At 38.2% G+C, this 22,030-nt stretch overlaps 1 protein-coding gene across 1 annotated transcript in view; it reads left to right on the forward strand.

Moving 5' to 3' along the window:
• LOC148944354 (membralin-like) overlaps positions 1 to 22,030 on the forward strand; it is a 65,182-nt gene that overhangs the window by 9,449 nt on the left and 33,703 nt on the right. Inside the window, exon 4 of the mRNA XM_089099906.1 lies at positions 8,288 to 8,385. Coding sequence (XP_088956032.1) covers positions 8,288 to 8,385 — 98 coding nt within the window. The remainder of the gene's footprint in view (positions 1 to 8,287; positions 8,386 to 22,030) is intronic.

Here is a 22,030-nt window from a genome sequence, read left to right on the forward strand (position 1 = left end):
CTAAAATCGTTAGGTACTTCCTCTTTTTCAAAAATCATATTCATAATCTTCAATAACTTATTTTTAACCTCAGCGCCACCATATTTAAGAAACTCATTTACTACCCTATCAGCACCCGGAGCCTTATTATTCTTTAATCGTTTTAGTACTGTTGCTAATTCCTCCTCCCAAAACAAATCTTCCTTCACATCCAAGGTATCACAAACTTTTTCATTTTCCTCTATATTTTTTCCTGCAACTCTATCTCGGTTAAGCAAGTTCTCAAAGTGTTCGGCTCATCTCGCTTTAGCTTTTTCCTTATCGCTAATTGCAACCCCATTCCTATCTTTAACTGGGACAAGTCCGGATTGACTACTACCTCTCAATTTGTTGACGTGCCAGTACAATATTTTACTATTATGCCGTCTAGGTGCATCTTCTAAATCCTCGGCAATATTATCCATGGCTTGCACTTCACACCTTCTTAGCTCATATTTCAATGCTTTCTCCACTTTCTTTACATTTCTTTTGTTTTAATGCGATCTATCACTCAGATAATTCTTGTACAAGTCCTTTCTCCTTTCTATTAAACATAAAGCTTTTTCACTAATATTGTTAGCTGCAGTTCTAGCTTTCTTGCCTAATACACCTTCAGCAACTTCACAAATTATTTTGCTAAAATTATTCCAACCATCTTCCACATTATCAAATTTTAAACTCTCAAGTTTAGTATTCAACTGTTCCTGGAAAAATTTCTCTCAAATTCTCATCCTGGAGTCTACTAACATCATAAATTCCCGGGAGGTAATTACCCTTCCGATATTTCAGCTTTAAATTAACCCTTGACACTACTAGATGGTGATCTTTACTTTTAACATCAATAACAGCACTCCTATATACCCTAGTATCTTGTATTGATCCTGCCAGTCTTCGGTTTACTATAGGATAATCAATAAGGTTTGCTGTCTTACCATCACGTGAATACCATGTTAGCTTATGAGCCATTTTATGACCAAACACCGTATTGGTTATAACTAGATTGTTATACCTACAAAATTGCAAAAGTCTGTATCCATTACTGTTTTCTTTTCCTACACCAAATTTACCTAAGCTAGAATACCATCTGTCCTTATTTCTACCGACCTGGGCGTTAAAATCTCCCAGTAATAACATCATATTTCTACCCGGGATCCTGTCTATTTGCTTCTGTTACTGTAAGTAAAATTCATCTGAGTCACTAGTATCTCCCTCAGTCGGTTCTATAGGGCCATATACTGCTATAACTGATAACTTGCACTTTCTTGGTATAAAATGAACAATTAGCTTTCTATTATTAATGGCTTCCCAGCGTTAACAAAACTTAGCGGCTTCCTTATTCATCATGAGCTCTACTCTCTATCAATATAACACCATCCTTCCTGCCTGAGTAAACAAATTCTATATCGCTTAATTTCATGCTTCCTACCCCTGGGATACGAGTTTCTGAAACTCCTAATAAATCCAGTTCGAATCGTCTGAACTCGTCAGTCAAAATGTCAATACGATAGTCATTTTTTAATGTCGTAACATTCCAAGTTCTAATTTTCATGTTCTTTAAATCATTGAAATTGGTTTCGCCTCAGGAAAAGCAAGGATCCCGGAAACCAGTGCAGGACGGGGATCACAGATTTTCTTAAGTCTACACCGAAGTGCTTAAGCCGGATTAGAACCGGACAGCAAGAAGTGCCTGGGACCTCCATGAATGGAGGCTTTGTGCAATCCTGGGCCCATCTTGGTCACAACATGGTTTTCAGCACTTGGCGATACTCTTCTATCAAGAAGAGTCAAAATCCTGCAGAGACAATCTCAAGCCTATTACCTCCGACTCTTTATATAATCATGCCTACAAATATTATGCTACTACAGGGAAGCAACCCATAGTAGATAAACTAGCTAGGAAGAGGTTTTTCAGCCCAAAGACGCCCATCAAAACATACCAATCCCAGAAGAATTATCCATTAGTCAGAATTCCGTGCTACTGCTGTGTCGTTTACTGGGCTATAATTTCCTCAAGGGGCACCACTTCTCGAGGAGGAATAGAGTTAACCACAAGGTCCCTAGTCTTGCTGATGCCCCGAACGGGTCCAGGCAACTCTTTGCAGAGGCCGTTGTCCATAGATCTGGATCTTACGCCCTGCCGCAGTTGTCCTCCTATAGAGGATCCTACCGCGATAGCGTTCTGCATCACCATGCAATTTTACCCATTGCTGGGAGAAGGTTTGCACCTCATGGGACTTGTGGACAAACCGGTGGGCCCTGTTGAGTGTACATTTGAGGGGCCTTCTTCCTCCTCTGCCTGTATTTATGACCCCGGGCAAGGGTGCCCCAGATTCTATTATGAACCCCCAGGGACAAGGTCCCCCCTTGGTCCGTGCCTCCTATGGAGGTACCCTACATATCTGTAGAGCATTCCCCTATCGCCACCTGGGGACACGCTGAATGGCCTGGGGGAGGCCAGATAAACGGATCACTTTTGTTTTGTAAAGGCCATAACTCAGTGACATATTTAACCTAGTGACATCAGACTGGTTTTTGGAAATCTCGTACGAGATCCTTAAGACCTTCTTGATTCAACAAAACGAGGATAAGATGAATAGCTTCGCTGAAAACTCGTGTCACCGAAATCTGTTTCTTTTTCTTCCTTACTTCCATCAGAACCTGAGCTCTCCTCATCTTATATCACACGTTACGGAGTTGGTATGGACAATTCTTTGTAGTGTGTGACTGATTTCCTTGCAGAATGCAAGCTAGGGTAAGCCACTGTATGTTTTGACGTAATCTCTTTAATACTTTCTAAGCAGAAATAACAATAAGAGAAGTGAACTATGGGTCCCCTCCCAAATCATAGGTACAGCAAATGCCATGTGGCATGTGTCATTAATTCATGCAGTTAGAAGCCTACTACACGATAAACAACACATATGTGGGGCCCAAGCCCTTGCTTAGTACCCCAATTTACACCCAAAATAAAGCTCTTAGCAAATTTTTACTAATAGAGAAGGGTTTCACCTTTGGAACTTTAGTATCACTTCACCACATTAAAAAAAAAGTTGTTATTACGATTTAAGCATTTTCCAGGCATTTTGTAGCTAACATCAAATTAAAAGAAATAAATTTGTAAATATATAATATACTATTATCCAGATACAAAGAACTCGCAATTACGTGTTTATTGGTTTATCTCACAACTGAAATATCGCTCAAATTAATGCATGTTACCCAAGAAGATGCTTATGCTTGTCTATACACGTCAATACATATCTTTTGCACGTTGCCTGTACAGTATTAGCAACGATATAACTTGAGTTAGGTCATTTGGTTCCATCACAGTTATAATACTCTAGTTTTTAATTTACGAAGGACAAATGGCGAAAAAAAGATTATTAGAAAAATAATTGAAATGAAAAACTTAAAAGAATGGGGGTGAGGGATAAATTCTTAATACATACTTGAAAACACGATTAAACTACATTAAATACCACCATTGGTACTCTTGAGACAAAAACACGTCGACCAGTAATACCTTTATCTGGCTCTCAGGCCCTGGCTCCAAGTATTTACTTGCTCTTTGCTCTTCTTCTTTGAGTTTAGCGTCTGCATACTTCATATATTCTTGCATTCCATTCTCTGCAAGGTAGCTTCCAGCCTGCCGTAGGTAAAAGCTTCGAGTAAAGTCAATATAGGCCTTTTCAAAATGATCTCTGTAGATTTGAAGCTGATCACAAGCGTTTGAACACAAATTTACTAGAATACAAACGTTTTCTGTACAAACACACACACACACACACACACACATATATATATATATATATATATATATATATATATATATATATATATATATATATATATATATATATATATATATATATATATATATATATATATATATATATATATATATATATATATATATATATATATATATATATATATATATATATATATATATATATATATATATATATATATATATATATATATATATATATATATATATATATATATATATATATATATATATATATATATATATATATATATATATATATATATATATATATATATAGTATATATGTATATATATATATATATAACAAACTGACATATATATATATATATATATATATATATATATATATATATATATATATATATATATATATATATATATATATATATATATATATATATATATATATATATATATATATATATATATATATATATATATATATATATATATATATATATATATATATATATATATATATATATATATATATATATATATATATATATATATATATATATATATATATATATATCATATATATATATATAATAAAGGGGGAAAATCGATTTTTGTGTTTATAAATGTTTTGGATTTTAAATAGCCGTTTCCTATCAAATCAAGCATGACGAATCCGAAAACGACGTCAAAAATCTCAGTTTTTCTTATCAAAGTATCAGTTTTCACCTTCATGGAATGGCAGGGAAGGGCTGGTTAAAGTACGCAGGTCATTGCTTGATGGATTCCTGTGACTAAAGGATCATTTTATATCAAATAAAGTAGTGTATTGCCAAAGATGAGGTAAAAAGCAGTTTGTTTTACTATTTTCCTGAATTCCACCCCCTGAGGGCCCTGTAATATGAGGTGTTGATAATTATAACTTCTTGAAAAACAATTCTTTAATCAAGGTCAAAACTTCAGATCAATCAGTTCTAAAAAGGAACGTTTAGAACGCAGCTAGATAAATCACAAAAACATTTTGATTTTAAAGCTCAACCTAAAGTTAATTCTTTTTCCTACTCGTCTATGTTATCGTCCTCATCCTGTCTTGCTGCGGCGTTAGCACATAACGTACCTTTACACTCCCCGCAGGCAAAGCTGCAGAGTATACTATTCCAACGGCAGCTGCATCTGAGACACTCGCACCTGCTGGTGCCCTGGCACCGCACAGTCTTCTTCAGATTTTCTGATGCTGGTGAAGCATCTGTCATAATGGGAAGATACATGTTCCGTGACAAAGAGAAGCACTAACCTCACTCTTCGGGCCTTAGAGAATTGGACCTGTTTTGCCATTTCATTATTTGCAAAAAGCACCTGTAAAAGTGGTACTTTGCGGTAACCAAAGTTGGAGAAAGCCACTCAGCCTGAACGAAAGCATTTGAACTTGCAACCCGCATAGTAAATAACCATACCTGGACATGCTTCAGGATCTTCTCATTACTTTTCCCTTTGTATATGGGAAGCAAAGCTTTCTCTCCAGTTTTGGGCATCTCCTGGTGGTTTGACCCTGGTGTCATGAAGATCTTGCAAGAATTCTTAAAAATACCATCTCCAAGTGACAAGGAAACTACAGCTGATTTTCCTACGCGTGAAGTCTAGATGTTGTATCTCAGACTGACATTGCGTGGCAAACGAGTAGATTTTCTGCTGCTTGGGCTCCTAGTTTGATCTTGATCCTTTTATGTCATACACTCGTCTGATTGACTTCAACTCAACTTCACTTACTTCTTTTCTCAATACTAAAAGCTCCGTTACCGGCAACTCAGGTGTAGACACTTCAATAAGCCCCATACCATGAAAGGTATTCAGGCCGTCGATAGTAGCAATATCATGATCGACGTTGTCTCCTACATGCTTATAAAAATGTACTTTCTCTTCGGACTCTTCCAACAACGTTTGATTTACTGCTGCATATCTTTAAATAAAATTTTATTTTTGAGTACGAAGAGCAGAAGCCGAGATTGTGCAGTGTGTCAATTAAAAACCGGGACGAAAAATGGTGATGCAGCTGCGAAGCCTGTCCTATTTATACAAGAGACATTAAACCCCGTGGTCTGCATGCTTGCATTCTAGGCTGTCCAATAGAAGATATTAGAAGAGGCGAGCCAACCCCTATTAATGAAAGCAGTAGACAAAGAGATGGGCACACGAAGTTCAAACACATCTCTACTGACGATAATTCGTTAAGAAATTCGTATGAATTTCTTGTCGTAGTGGATTTGATTTCACTTCTTATCATCCTTCCAACAACTTTGATGAGCTGATCCCTGTCTCCGTTTTCACTATGTGCTTTCACCTCTTGGTGAAATTCTCGTAATATCCTGTCAACCGTACCCCTAAATGTTTCGAGTGTCTCTTTCCCGTTTGAATGGGACACAACTACGTGTTCACCGTTTTCACCGACTTGCAAATCCTTGGTTTGACGAAAGCTGTAGCCCGAACTATCACAGTCAGTTTGAGAGAGAATATGTACCATCTTTGTTAAAATGATCGTCAGAGGTTCAGGCTCTTCACTATTGGCATAAAACTGAAGCGCTTCTTGGAGAGCGGTTTTCCCTGCACTATCGCACGGTCTTCCCTTCCGTTTCTGTCCTGAAGTTCACTGAGCATATTTGATGATAAATGGTATCCTCTGCATGAAGGTCAGAAGCCTTTGAATTTATCCGACCAAGCACTGTCATGGCCCACTGCTCTTACATATTTCACTAATTGAGTGGTCGAAGCTATTAGTTCGCACTGCATAAGCTTCAGCGAATTTACGACTTGTGATCTTGCATAATTTCACTGCTTGAACACAGAATAGGCAGTTTTTCGAAAAATCATAGCTTGGAGCAGAAGATCTCGTCCAAGGGGCTGCAAACGGTTCTTTTTACTTAAGTTTCCTTTTAGTTTTTTTTCTTTGTCTATCCGATGTCTGTCGACGACACGCGGTGTGGACTTTATTTCGGGTCGTCACAGCAATTCTACAGCATCTTTCTTTACTTGCGTTATTAACGCCATCGGCTCCTTTCTCGGATAATATGACTGCATTTTCACCTGGTTTGATGCTGCTTTGGCATATCGGGCAAACCATGTTCTCTTGATTGAAGGTTTTAGAAAAAAAGAAATTTCTTAATTTATAGCACTTGTTTGTTCAGTTAATCCAGACACAATCCAATCATTTCAAAAAAAAAAAAAAAAAAAAAATCGAGGATTTGACAAATATGGTGTGTTTCTTTTTTCTTTGTACCACAAGATTTAAAAGCTAAAAATAACTTCAAAAAGGAAAAAACTCAAGGATTAGGGAACTATTTCATGTTTCTTCATTCTTTGTCCCACTCGATGTAAAAGCTAAAAATGACTTCGAAAAATCAGCAAAAACTCAGGGATTTTGCAACTATAGAGTGTTTCTTTTTGCTTTATCCCACTAGATTTAAAAGGTAAAAATGACTTCAAAAAGGATAAAACTCAAGGATTAGGGAACTACGGCATGTTTCTTCATTCTTTGTCCCACTAGATTTAAAAGCTGAAAATGACTTACAAAAGGGAAAAAACTAAGGAATTGAGCAACTATGCGATGTTTCTTTACTTTTGTCCTATTAAAGAAAGTTGTTGACCCGTAGCCCAATGCAAAGAAAATTTAAGATGGTTTAAAAGCGAACAGAAAAATATTACAAGAAGAAGTAGGACTTGGGCCTACTCCTAAAGGCTATTCTTAAGGTTAAAGCCTTCTAAAGACTAGAGCGTCATTTGTGCTTTACACTTTTTATTTCGAGCAGAAGGCTAGAGCGTCATTTGTGCTTTACACTTTTTATTTCGAGCAATGTGTTTTATTTTTCATAACACCATCAACAACAACAAAATTATCTCAAGATTGATCATGGTTTACAAATAAGAATAATGTCCCCTTCCTTTCCTTTCAAAATTTAAACGGCTGGAGCTGTGTGGCTTTCGTTCGTCAACACATCTACAACAACAAAAAGAATGAGAATCACCATAATAACCAAGATCACTGAAAAGAACTAATGAGTGTAAACTAATTGTTCATTATATAGTGATATTATTTCTGGAAGTTTCAGCAATTTTGATTGACTTTATAAAATGGAAAATGTTCAAAATATAATAAGTCATTATTAAAACGCAAACGATGGTCTGACCTTTAGAAGGCCTAGGGGGCGTCAACCCTTTTCCTGTGGTAATTTCTGTTCATTTTAAGTTTGACTTGTCTTTTTATTGTAATTTGTATTTCTTTGCGGTTGCTTCTGTTTATTGGTTGTGACTCTGTTGGTTTTAAATTGGGACTATCATATGAATTTATTTCTATTCTTCTTCTGTTCAATGTAGCTCTTTGCTTTTCTTTAAAAATATATTTTTGAAATAAAAGAAAAAAAAATAATATCACCAAGGATCGAAACCTCTCTTGTCTAGGAAAATGCTTTGATTTATGCTGTTAAGTCTAAATCTTTGTAATGCATCTATGATGACTTTATTTTACAGGTTGGTCTTCCGATTTCGCTATTATTGAGTTTTCATCTGAAATTGGATTCTTGGCTCTCTCCAGAGAAAGTAGAGAACTTTTCAAAATTCCTGTTACTGTAAGTTTGTTATACTTTTTTTTAATCCTTACTGTGTATTGACAGTCTTGACAGCCTCTTCCATTTGAAAATCTCCAGATAATATTCTAAAAAAAAAACACAAATGAAAAATGACTAAACTGACTGCTTTGTCTGAATTGCTGATTGTCCTTCATATGGTTAAAACAGTATGGCGTTTTTTGCCTGAGATATTTTAGTTCGGATCTAATTCAAGCTATAAAGACAAAGCAAATTTATATTGTATAGGTTCAAATAAAATTAGTGCTTTTTTTTCTTGTATATAACTAACCCTAATGCAGCATATTGCTGATGCTGCAAAGTAAGGAAACATTGTAATCATAGTAGGAGAAAAATAAGTTTTGACCGGAAAAAATTGATACAGAAATGGTTTCTTCACCTTCCGAACAAGAATAAGACACTTAACAACATATCAGAAATCTAAACCTCTAGCTCGATGCGAAATTGTTTTTTTTTTACGTTTTCTTATTTATTTGCTAAAAAAATGTGAAAAATTAAAAAATGTAAACTAAATGTTTCGCACATCTTTTATGGTCAACTTTTGACTCTGAATTAATTTCTGGTATTCTCTTTATCGGTTGACCAGAAGAAAACTATTTATTAGTAAACACATATCTTTTTAAAGAAAATAAACTGTGTATTTTGAGAAAACTTGTACTACCGTCTGTCAGGGTCTATTTGGTAATGTGCATAAATAGGTTCAAAAGCACAAAATGAAGAAACAGGAGTGACGAAATGCCTCAGTGCCCAAGAATTTTTAGAGCAAGGTACGTTGTAAATTAGAGAAAAAGCTTTTATCTTATTAACCAGATGTATAAAAATTCAACTTCATCTAAATGTAGGAACTAGTTTTGTGATCATCACAGTGAACTTTTATTGAAACTTAGAATATCGTCTTGAAACTTAGAATAGTTGTATGAACTCCTCTTACAGGTACGGGAGGCTACAGTGCACTCAAGTCCGTTTTTCTTACAGGTACACTTTTCACTACCACAACCGTCAATACGACAAGAACATTTGATAATTTTCAGTGGCTGAGGGAGATCTCTTCTTGTTGGCGCAGAAACTTCGTTATCCTGCAGCTTCCATCCCAAGCTGAAAGGGTCTATTGTGTTCCTGAGCCAGACTTGAACTTGACAGTAGACTCGTAGCGAGTGGTACTTTGCTACTGCCTGAGTCTGTGGCAGCTCTTGTAGATGCATGAAAGTGGTGGCAGTGCTCACTTTTCTGTGAAAGATTAGCATTCTGGCATTGTCGAGGTTTGAAATATCAGGGCAACTGTACAGTACCAACAAGACCCGCTCTCCTGCTGCCACAAGATCGTCAAGTGATGTGAACTTGTGACCAAATATAGCAGCACTGTCGCTGAAACTCTTGTCGGTAAGTAGTAGTTGAACGGCTCTGCCCTTTCCTATTCCATAAAGGTGAGAGGTTGTGTCACAACCTAGCACGGCAAGATTGAACAGCCTCAGATGGCTGACATCTCTTCCAAGCTTTTGTTTTATCTCACTAATATCCCAAGCTGAACTGGTACCACCAAACTTAGCTTCGGGTAAGAAGTATAAACGCCTGGTACACGAGTCTTATCACCTAATCAGAAGGACCAAAATTTCAGTATCGTCAGTAACCAAAATGGTGTCTGTCACACGAGCAGCTTCTACTGCTTTTTCTGCAATCAGAACGTTGGCGTCTCCTTCCTAGTGGAAAACTTGTAAACCAATGGCATCCAAATGGTTGCCTAGCAGCTTCAGGAAACGTGCTTTGTTCGCTTGAAGACTTGCTCCTTCAAGGTTTTTTTCCGTCATCTTACTTAGGATCAGCTTTCCAGTCGCATCAGCTCCGTCAACACTAACATCTGGGGAAGAAGTTATGCCGTTGGCAATGTTTCTAAGCTGATCGTCACCACTGAAAGGGGAAGATTCTCCAAGGCATCCAACGAGCTTCTGGGTGCCGTCGAAGTCAAGCTCCTTTCTACTGGAACTCATGTCGCGATGCTATTCACTTTTCGAATAACTAATTTTTGTCAAATCCTGCATCAAGGTTGATCTCAAGGCATTCTGGTCTCGGAAATACCCAAATAGATCTCTGCTGTTCTGTCATCCCACCTCCAGTCGCAAGACCACCCGATGTCTTTAAGCTTCGCATATACTCTTGTTCGATGACAAGATCTGTCGAGAGCCCGGCACAGCGTCCCTCTGATCTTTAATGGTGTGACCTCCGTGTTCAAATGCTTTGAAGGTTTTTGGATGACTAGTTTGGAGCTTAGCCCTCTCTTGCTGGTATATCCAGACAGGCTTGACATAGAGGTTATGTCCAGATGCTGCTAGAAACGGAAGCATCTCTATTGCAGCTTGTAGGTGCAGGTCACACAGGCCTATCCTCTCGACACGTATGAATTTGACCAATATCCCAACCGTATCAAGATACTGAAACCAGAGCTTTGCCACTCTCTGAGACTGCAGATCTTGGCGTCGCTGCTTGAAAAAGTTATCCAGTTGCTTGAGCTGGAGATTCTAACTGAGATCTTCGGGTGGGAGGTATCCGTCTAGGACGTCATTGTAAACAGTAGACATATCTAGAGAAACCAAGGCTGCTTGCTCGTCTTCGAGGAGATAGGCATACATGGCCGAGCTCACGAGAATGTGAGCACGAATAGCTTTGAAAATTACTTTTCAGAGAGAATGTGCGGTACTGCACCAAGCGCGTATACCAGTTCCAGGACCTCTTTCAGACCAGAACCTTGAATGAGTTTCCTATGCATCCGACGAAATTTATCATCAAATGAATACTGCCCAGCTTGAGAAGAATGCTACTTAGCTCATTCGTGGTGTCGGACTTCAGGATCTTCATTGAAGCATAGCAAATATTAAATACGTAACCTAACCTAGGTACCTTTTCCAACCCTCCCCTCCCCCCCCCCCCAAAAAAAAGTTTAAATATTGTAAGCTCAATGACAAACCACGCTTTGCGATCCAATTCTCTATTGACGGATACGTGTTTCACTAGTTTTCTTTATCATCTATCTTGCGCGTGTTCCAGCTAATTGACAAGTACCAATTTTTGTCTATTTTCCACGACAAGAAATCGTCAAGACTTCCAACACAGTGGCTGATTATATGTGAGAAATGGTGCGAATCCGTATGTTCTCCCTTGCCAAACAACAAAGCGCAAGGTTGAGTAAAGGCAGGGTTTGTTACTAGACAGGAGTAGGGGCGTCACTAGCCTTTTACCGTTGGGGGGGGGAGACGTCCAAAATTTGCCGACGAATTTGGGTAGGTGCCGACGACAACTGACATTTTTTACTTTTTTTTAGGTGTTAAAATAATGTTTATTAGTTGTAGAAAATTGTCATACAATGTAGAGAAAAACCCAGGTATAAAAGCAAAATCAAGGCAAAGAAAATACGCTAAACTTTAAGGTTGTGCGGCTTTCCAACTTTCCACTTTTCTACAAGTAGATTGAGGTCAATTTTTTCCAGTAGGTCTTTTTCTGACACCATAAGCATGAGATGGTCAAGTCGATCGTCTCCCATAGTTGACCTCGATCTGTTCTTGACGATTTTCATCTTGCTAAATATTCGTTCACCTTCGGTCAATGTCACTGCAATAGTTTCTGCAAAAGTTTATGCTCTGTAAACTAAAGGCAACCGATTTCTGTTCTTTTTCGCTAGAGAGAACAACTTAGCAAAGTCAATGATACTTCCAGTGCTTTTGCAAATTTCTGCAGAAGTGTCTTGCAAATCTGCAAAAGGACCGATAATGTTCCTTCTGTGGATTAGGCATTTTAGGTATTGAATATTTCTTCCTGACGCCTTGGAAATGTGAACTTGTGTTCCATCGAAGCGCCCACTCATGTTACTTGTAAAATCGTTGCAATGAAATGCCAGTTTTTCCTCATTGATATAAGCCTTTCGTAAAACTCGTAGAATATCTTCTGCGATATCGGCTCTTTTTTTTTTTGACTCAGAATCTACAATGACGAGTAAATGCTCTTTAGCGGCTCCCTCACAATCAATGTTCCTTACACCTACAGCTAAACACTCTTCATGGTTGGCAGCGGGTGTTTCGTCTGCGAAGATGCCAAAGAAGTCAGCTTCATTAACTTCTGCTACCATTTTTGAACTAGCTCTGTTCGAACAATCGCAATTAATTTATTTTGGCTTCTACCCGACACTGACTTCGGTCTTCTGTTTGGTGGCGGATGATTTCCAACCACGATTTATCCTTATTGCGTTCGTACTTCCTGAAACCTCCCAAAAGCTAGAGGTCTTTCTTCATTGTGGCAGGCCAAGATTTAGTTTGGCCACCTTGCCGTTTCTTCCAGTGGGCAAGGGGCTTAAATTCAAGGGACTGACGGGTCAGGTACTCACTTGGGTACCGCATAAGGTGCCCAAACCATCTGAGCCTTCTGCTCTTGACGATAGCGGATAATTAATGCTTCTAATTACACATTTGCATTATTTTCTCGTTGCTTATCCTTTGGCTAAGTTTGAGATTGCAAATGGCTCTTAGGCACTTTCGGTCCAAGATGTCGAGTGAGCGTTCTTCCTCTGCCTTTAGCGGCCAGTTTTCAAATCCATACAGCAGGATAGAGCGACTACACGCCACGTAGACTCGAAGTTTGGTTTTCAGACTGATCTCTCTTCTGGACCATAATGGCTTACGCAGTTGGCTAAAGGTGCTCCATGCCTTGCTTATTCTGGCCTTGATCTCGCATGATGCCCTACCCTTGATATCAATCAGTGACCGGAGGTATCTGAATTTTTCTACCTGTTCAAGCTGTTGTCCGTATATGGAGACTGACGAATTTCTATCTGTGGAAAGGTGCTTGATTTTGGAGACACTGATGGCCAGGCCTGTCAGACTAGCGCTATTTACCACAGATAGATAGCCGACAAAAAGCTGTTGACATTCGGCTTCATCTGGTTTTTCATTCGATGGTTCATTTCGATGTTGTGTCTCGAAAGAAGATTTACTAGCTGAACGTGATTGTCCCCGTCATGATTCTTCCCACGAAATGCCAACCCTTGTTTACCTAGAGTGATGGTAACATCTAGCAACATGTATGTTGCTAGATTCCCTGTGAACTTGATTCACCGTATACTTTCCTCACTCTGGACAAACCGGTTCTGTTTTAATTTATTTCGACGCGTGTATGTATTACATAATTGTCTTTTGGAGTAGCAGTACAACACAGGTTACCGGGCTTTCTGCCTTCTTTTTGTATTTTTTTTTTGTTAAATAAAGTTTTAAAATAAGTATAATGTCGGAAAGCAACAAAATTTTCGAATCTAGAATTAGAAATCGTTTCTTTCCCTTTCAGTTTTAATTCTCCAGACCCTTAGTTATATGATTTGTTATAGGGCTTTTGAGAAGAAGCAAGAGGCCTGATTCTGAACAAACTTAGTATAACCTTGCAATTCTATGGGCTCATATATTAGCAAAATATGTCAGCTGTTTCCGATATTTTGGAAAGAAACAACAATATTTCCCCATAAGTTTTTCCTCAGTAGAGCCACTAGAATTGTCCCGGCTAACCGACCCTTTAAAAATATCAAGTTTTGCAAGACTCCACCCGGCAAGTCGCTTTCTAGGTGAAAAATTGGTTTCTGTAAACTTTAACGCAGATGGAGCAGTCAATTTCGATGTCTTTGCCCGACGGAAGTCTTTTATGACATAGTAATGGACCGAAAAAATATTAAGTGTTTGTTTACTTCGAGCAGATAAAGCAGTGAATTTAGTAGTGGCTCACCCGACGGAAGTCTTTAATGACATTAGATTGGACCAACTATATATCAAGGTTTGTAGGGCTCGGCTCAACAAGTCGTTTTCTAGAGGGAAAAATTGGTTTCCGTCGACTTTGCGCAGACAGTAAATTTTGTTGTTCTTCGCCCGACGAAAGTCTTTTATGACATTACATCGGACCGACAAAATAACAAGTTTTGTAGGGCTCTGCCCTACTACTCGTTTTTTTAGGGAGCAACAAACCTGTTTTTTAGGGGGACAATTTCTGTCAACTTCGTGCACATCCCTTCCGAAGCCCTTCCGGAAGCTTCACTTTGCACCGAAAGATAGTGACTTTTGTCGGGCTTCCCCCGACAAAAGTCCTTTCCGAGGTCCTTTAGGGTGGCCCCCCTCCCTTAGTGATGCCCCTGGACGGAAGATCAATCATGGGCAAAAACAAGGCTCTTGCCTTATTGCAAAGGTTTCCTCTTTCATTGTGAATTTTGTTAGAGAAAACTGACTGCACGAAACCATTCCAGCTGGGCTTTGGAACATTCAGGAACATAGATACATATTCGGAAATCGTTATTTGTTGAGAATGGTGAAAATGAATCAAAATTGGGTGCTCATCTTCAACAAATACGCTATGAACATAGGTCACTTGCGTGTTTTTTTCTTTTTTTTTAAATTTAGTTTAACTTTAAAAAAAACAAAAAAACAAACAATAAAATGATCAAAGGTTACGTTTATATTATATTCACTCAAATACAATTATTTTTTGAAAAGGAAACCATCAACAGGCTGCTTTTTTTTTCACGGTTCCTTATTCTCGGAGTTTGGAAAAAAAAAAATAGCCAAAAAGATAAAACTAGAAAAACTAGAAAAAAAATGATTTCGCAACGCGATGGAGATTTAGATTTCTGTTAGGTTGTAGAGCTCTCTTTTTTGAACAAAATGGTGCAAAAATAATTTCTGTATCAATTTTTGTTTTTCCTGGTTCGACCATTTTTTTTCGTATGTTTTTCCTACTATCAGGCTTTGATTTAACTTTAAAGCTTTAGACAGAAGATATATCTGAGATGGCGTTGATGTTTCATAGAACAGCTAGTATTGTTTTTAGTCTACTTAATTCTTGCTTTAGCGCTTTAATTCGATCAATTTTGTATTTGATGATTTCACAATTAATAGTGAAACCCAGAAAAATGTCATCTACAAACATAATGCTTGACTGGAGGGTTGCAGTTTGGTCTGATATGTTTTGTTTTGTTTTATACCGTCATCAGGGTTATTTTTTTTTAAATTCTGTACCTATTTGTTTTTGTTTTATATCCGAATAGCCACTTTGGAAAAGTATATAAATCATTATGACAGATCGTTATTTTCTTTCCCACGGACGAAGTTTTTTAGTCAGAATAGATTTTTACGTCTTTGATACCGAGGTGGAGGTGAAATTAGAATTCCTTCTCTTTATCTGATTCTACGAGAAGCCAACTGATTAGTCGGGTTCAGGGCTTGGAATGGCGTTTAATTTTGGTAAATTTTGCCTCTTTTTTTACGTTTTAACATAAAATTTCGCTCGTTATAATATGCTGGAATAAAAAAAAAAAACCTGATATAAAGCGTTCATTTAGAAGAAATGGACGGATATTAAAATATCTAAGTTACATATTAGCTCAAGTTTAACATATTAGCTCAACATATATTATTGAAAAGATAGGTGTATCAAGTGCTAACACTAAGACTGCCATTTGCCTTAGAAAATATGATTCGCTAAACAAATCATTGAAAAAAGTCCTGACGAGAGAAAATATCACAAAAAAAGTAGAAACATTAAGTGAACTTGTTAATTCTATTTTCTTCATCAGATTAATGGACTGGATGTTTTATTAACTGAATAAGCTCATGCAACGATCAGAATGTTCTGAAGATCCCAACTAGCCATCCTTGGATAGTACCAAAAGGTGTACAATCCACCGAAAGAAAATATTTTTGCACCTTATATATTCTAGAGATTTTGAACTGGGAACTAACATAAAGTGTAAAATGTTTTAAAGTTTTCAAGATAAAATTGTTAAAAATTTTCAAGATAAATGTGTAACTCATCATCATGTATATAATGGTTAAAAAAGCAGAAAATCATTAAGAGCCCCTGTATTAAAAAGCAGAAAATTTCAAAGGAAATTGATTAAATGATATAATCAGGCTGAATTATTATAGGGTTAAAGCTGAAATTTTCTCTGAAGCTGATAATTAGCTAGGGTTTTATTTTGGCTAAAGCCAGCTGCAAGACTGCTTGCAGCTACCGAAGAAATTTTCACAAAAAGATAAAGCTACTTAAGAATCTTAAGTCCAAAGGTGGAAAATAAGGAAAATCTAGGGGAAATACAAGAAAATATGGAATAAGCAGTAAAAAGCATAGGGTTGACGGAGGAACCTGAGCCAAAACAATCCATTGTGTGTATGGTTTTCAGGCGGCTTTGGTAAAGAACTTATGGATATTAATTTACAATAAGTATAAAGAAGATGGAACTACACCTATTTTTTTTATATTTGGGCAAGACTTACTACCTGGCTTGACTGGTCAGTTTACCTAAGTTAGGGGTTCGTTTTTTTTATAGCTCCTGAACTTTAAAAGAGACTTAATCAGTTTAAAAGATCCAGCTCATCGCAACATTTCAGTTCATTTTTATCATCTGCGTGACCGTCATAGCGAAATACAAACGTTCCTAGGTTAGTCTTTGCTCTTAGTAAGTGTGTTCGTTTTACAGCCATGAGCTGTACAACAACAAATACCAAGTCGAACGTGGTTGACCTACTTCACAAGGTTTAAAATATAGCTTAGCTCGGGTCTTTTGTAATGTTTAAAAAATGGTTATCCTTCAGTTGTCATTAAAACAGATTATTACTAACCACATCAGACTAGAAGGAAATAAGTTTTGATTAAAAGATAGCAAAAGAACGTAAAAAGAAAAAGATGGCAAAAATAATATTAGGGTAGGTGGCGGGCATGCTCCTGAAAACACTACAAATGACTTAGCCATTTTACTTTTCTAAAATAAACTTTTAAGCTTTTGACGACGAAACGAAGCCCCCTCCCTTCGTTGTTACGCCATTAACGCCCTTCATGAATATCATTATTCAGTAGATCTAAATCCAAATGTCTTTCCTGTGTATAAAAAGGGATACATTGTCCTGCAAAAACAGAGCTTTAAAACCATCTGCAACACAAACAGCCACCTGCTACTTGTTTTATATAATTTATTTATTAGTCAATATAATCAAATAAAGCTTTTATAGCTTTTAAAATAAAGTATTAATAATCTAAATTAGAGGCAACGCTATAGCGTTGCCTCTAATACGTCATACGTCTCCAATGTTTTTTTTTCCAGCGGAACTTCATATAGAAGGGGTCGTCGTATAAACTTCAAAGCGGGCTCTTTTGATTGGAAGTTGGAAGTTCTAGTGCCCTTTTCAAGAGTCAAAAGTAATCAGAGGGCAACTAACCCCTCACGCCCTTTTTTTCCAAATGCATCTGATAAAAATTTTGAGATAACTATTTTGTTAAAAATAGTTCAGAGATCATGCAACAAAACTCCGGTGTCGACATAACCCCCCAGGGCCCGGGGGCAGGCGTTGTAAGTTATGTCCTGTAGGCAAATATCGTTCTTATGAAAGAAATGCTCGTATAAACTTCAGGGAGGGCTCAATTGGTTGTAGATTAAAAGTTCTAGTTCACTTTTGAAGAGTCAAAAGAGATCCGAGGGTAACTAGCCCCCCCCCCCTCACGCCATTTTTTTTTACCAAACGCATCCGATAGAAATTTTGAGATAGCCGTTTTGTTAAAAATAGTTCAAAGATAATATAACAAAAACTCTGGTGTCGATACAACCCCCCAGGGCTCGGGGGTAGGCGTTGTAAGTTGTGCCCTGGGGATTTATTTGCTTTTGATGGAAGTTTTGCTTGTATAAACTTCAGAGAGGGCTCATTTGATTGGAAATTGAAAGTTCTAGTTCACTTTTTAAGATTCTAAAGAGATCGGATACTACTACCTCCCCCCCCCTCCCCGCCCTTTTCTCTTCAATTACATCCGATACAAATTTCGGGATAGCCATTTTTTCAAAATAGTTCAAAAATTATATAACGAAAACTCTGGAGTCAAGACAACCCTTCAGAGCCTGGGGGACAGGCGTTGTAAGTTATGACATGGGGGCATATATGGTTCTAATGGAGGAGATGGAGACTCTTTAAGAGTCTAAAGAGATCGGATGCAACTACCTCCCCCCTCATCTACGCCCTTTTCTCCTCAATCCCCCCCCCCCCGGGCGCGGTGTCGACACAAACCCCCAGGGCCCAGGGGCAGGCGTTGTAGGTTATACCCATGGGGCATATATGATTCTTATGGAAGAGATGCTCGTATAAAAATCAGAGAGAGCTCATTTGATTGGAAATTGAAAGTTCCAGTTCACTTTTTAAGAGTCAAAAGAGATCGGAGGGCAACTATCCCCCCATCCATGCCCTTTTTTCGCAAACCCATCTGATAAGAAATTTGAGATAACCATTTTGTTAAAAATAAGTCAAAGATCATATAACGAAAACTCCGGGGTCAATTCCACCCCCCCCCCCAGGGCCGGAGGGCAGGTGTTGTAAGTTATGCCCTGGGGGCGTATATGGTTCTTATGGAAGGGATGAACGTAAGAATTTCATAGGGCGTTCATATGATTGGAAATTGAAAGTTCTAGTTCAGTTTGTGAGGCTCAAAAGAGATTGGATGGCAACTAGCCCCCACGCCCCTTTTCCCCAAATACATCCGATAAAACTTTTGAGATGGCTATTTTGTTAAAAATAGTTCAAGGGTCAGATAACAGAAACTCAATAGTCGACACAGTCCCCCAGAACCGGGGGGCAGGCGTTGTAAGTTATGCTCTGGGGGCATATATGGTTCTTATGAAAGAGATGCTCGTATAAACTTCAGAGAGGGCTCATTTGATCATAAATTGAAAGTTCTAGTTCACTTTTGAAGAGTCAAAAGAGATCCGAGGGTAACTAGCCCCCCCCCCGCGCGCCGTTTTGTTTACTAAACGCACCCGATAAAAATATTGAGATAGCCGTTTTGTTAAAAATAGTTCAAAGATAATATAACAACAACTCCGGTGTCGGTAAAACCCCCCAGGGCTCGGGGGTAGGCGTTGTAAGTTGGGCCCTGGGGGCATACATGGTTTTTATGGAAGGAATGCTTGTATAAACTTAAGAGAGGGCTCATTTGATTGGAAATTGAAAGTTCTAGATCACTTTTTAAGAGTAAAAAGAAATTGGATGCAACTACCCCGCCCCCCCCCGCACGGCTTTTTCTCCTCAAATCCATTCGTTACAAATTTCGCAATAGCCATTTTTCAAAAATAGTTCAAAGATCATATAACGAAAACTCCGGAGTAAAGACAACCCTCCAGAGCCTGGGAGACAGGCGTTGTAAGTTATGGCATTGGGGCATATATGGTTATATTAGTGGGGATGCTCGTAAAAACTTCAGAGAGGGCTCATTTGATTTGAAATTGAAATTTCTAGTTCAGTTTTTTAGAGTCAAAGGAGATTTGAGGGTACTCAACTCACTTGCCTTTTGCCCCAATTGTATCCGATAAAAATTATGAAATGGCCATTTTTTGAAAAACTTCGAAGGTCAGATAAAAAAAAATTCAGGTGTCGACACAACCCACAATAGAGTGGGGGCAGGCATTATAAGCTATGCTCTGGGGGTATATATGGTTTTTATGAAGGGGTTGCTCGTATAAACTTCAGAAAGGGCTCATTTGATTGGAAATTGAAAGTTTGAGCTAATTTTTTAAGATTCAAAGGAGATCCGAGGGCAACTAGCCCCCTCCCTACGCCCTTTTCCCCCAAGCCAATCCGATAAAAACTTTGAGATCGCCATTTTTTTTAATAGTTCAAAGGTCATGTAACAAACACTCCGTTGTTGACACAACCCCAAGGGCCCGCGGTAAGGCGTTGTAAGTTATATCTATGGGGCATATAATGTTCTTATGAAAAGTATGCTCGTATAAACTTCAGAGAGGGCTCATTTGATTGGAAACTGAAAGTTCTAGTTCACTTTTTAAGAGTCAAAAGAGATCTGAGGGCAACTAGCCCCTCCATGCCCTTTTTTCCCCTAACCCATCCGATAATAATTTTGAAATAGCCATTTTGTTGAAAATTGTTCAAAGGTCAGATAAGAAAAACTCAGGTGTCGACGCAACCCCTCAGGGCTCAGGGGTAGCCGTTGTAAGTTATGTTCTGGGGGCATATATGGTTCTTATGGAAGGGATGCTCGTATAAACTTCAGATAGGGCTCATTTGATTGGAAATTGAAAGTTCTAGTTCACTTTTTAAGAATATAAAGAGATCGGATGCAACTTCCTCCCCCTCTCCACGCCCTTTTATTTTCAATTCCATCCGATACAAATTTCGCGATAGCCATTTTTTTCAAAATAGTTCAAAGATCATATAACGAACACTCCGGAGTCAAGACAAACCTTCAGAGCCTGGGAGACAGGCGTTGTAAGTTATGCCATTTTGGCATATATGGTTATAATAGTGGGGATGCTCGTAAAAACTTCAGAGAGGGCTCATTTGATTGGAAATTGAAAGTTCTAGTTCAGTTTTTTAGAGTCAAAGGAGATTTGAGGGTAATCAACTCACTTGCCTTTTGCCCCAATTGTATCCGATAAAAATTATGAAATAGCCATTTTTTAAAAAACTTCGAAGGTCAGATAAAAAAAAATTCAAGTGTCGACACAACCCACAATAGAGTGGGGGCAGGCATTATAAGCTATGCTCTGGGGGTATATATGGTTTTTATGAAGGGGATGCTCGTATAAACTTCAGAAAGGGCTCACTTGATTGGAAATTGAAAGTTTGAGCTAATTTTTTAAGATCCAGAAGAGATCCGAGGGCAACTATGGATTAGAGGGCAACTAGCCCCCTCCCTACGCCCTTTTTCCCCAAGCCAATTCGATAAAAACTTTGAGATCGCCATTTTTTTTAATAGTTCAAAGGTCATGTAACAAAAACTTCGTTGTCGACACAACCCCCAGGGCCCGCGGTAAGGCGTTGTAAGTTATATCTATGGGGCATATAATGTTCTTATGAAAGGTATGCTCGTATAAACTTCAGAGAGGGCTCATTTGATTGGAAACTGAAAGTTCTAGTTCCGTTTTTGGGAGTCAAAAGAGACTGGTGGCAACTAGCCCCCCCCACGCCCTTTTTCCCCTAATCCATCCGATAATAATTTTGAAATAGCCATTTTGTTGAAAATTGTTCAAAGGTCAGATAAGAAAAACTCAGGTGTCGACGCAACCCCTCAGGGCTCAGGGGTAGCCGTTGTAAGTTATGTGCTGGGGGCATATATGGTTCTTATGGAAGGGATGCTCGTATAAACTTCAGATAGGGCTCATTTGATTGGAAATTGAAAGTTCTAGTTCACTTTTTAAGAATATAAAGAGATCGGATGCAACTTCCTTCCCCTCTCCACGCCCTTTTCTTTTCAATTCCATCCGATACAAATTTCGCGATAGCCATTTTTTTCAAAATAGTTCAAAGATCATATAACGAACACTCCGGAGTCAAGACAAACCGTCAGAGCCTGGGGGGCAGGTGTTGTAAGTTTTGCCATGGGGGCATATATTGTCCTAATGGAGGAGATGGAGACCCTTTAAGAGTCTAAAGAGATCGGATGCAACTACCTCCGCCCCCCTCCACGCCCTTTTCTCCTCAATTCCATCCGATACAAATTTCGCGATAGCCATTTTTTATAAAAATAGTTCAAAGATCATATAACAAAAACTCCGGAGTCAAGACAACCCTTCAGAGCCTGGGGGCATGCGTTGTAAGTTATGCCATGGGGGAATATATGG

Source organism: Artemia sp. Qi Xiang Cuo, chromosome 14 (assembly GCF_049724085.1).
Source record: "Artemia sp. Qi Xiang Cuo chromosome 14, ASM4972408v1, whole genome shotgun sequence".
NCBI lineage: Eukaryota > Metazoa > Arthropoda > Branchiopoda > Anostraca > Artemiidae > Artemia > Artemia sp. Qi Xiang Cuo.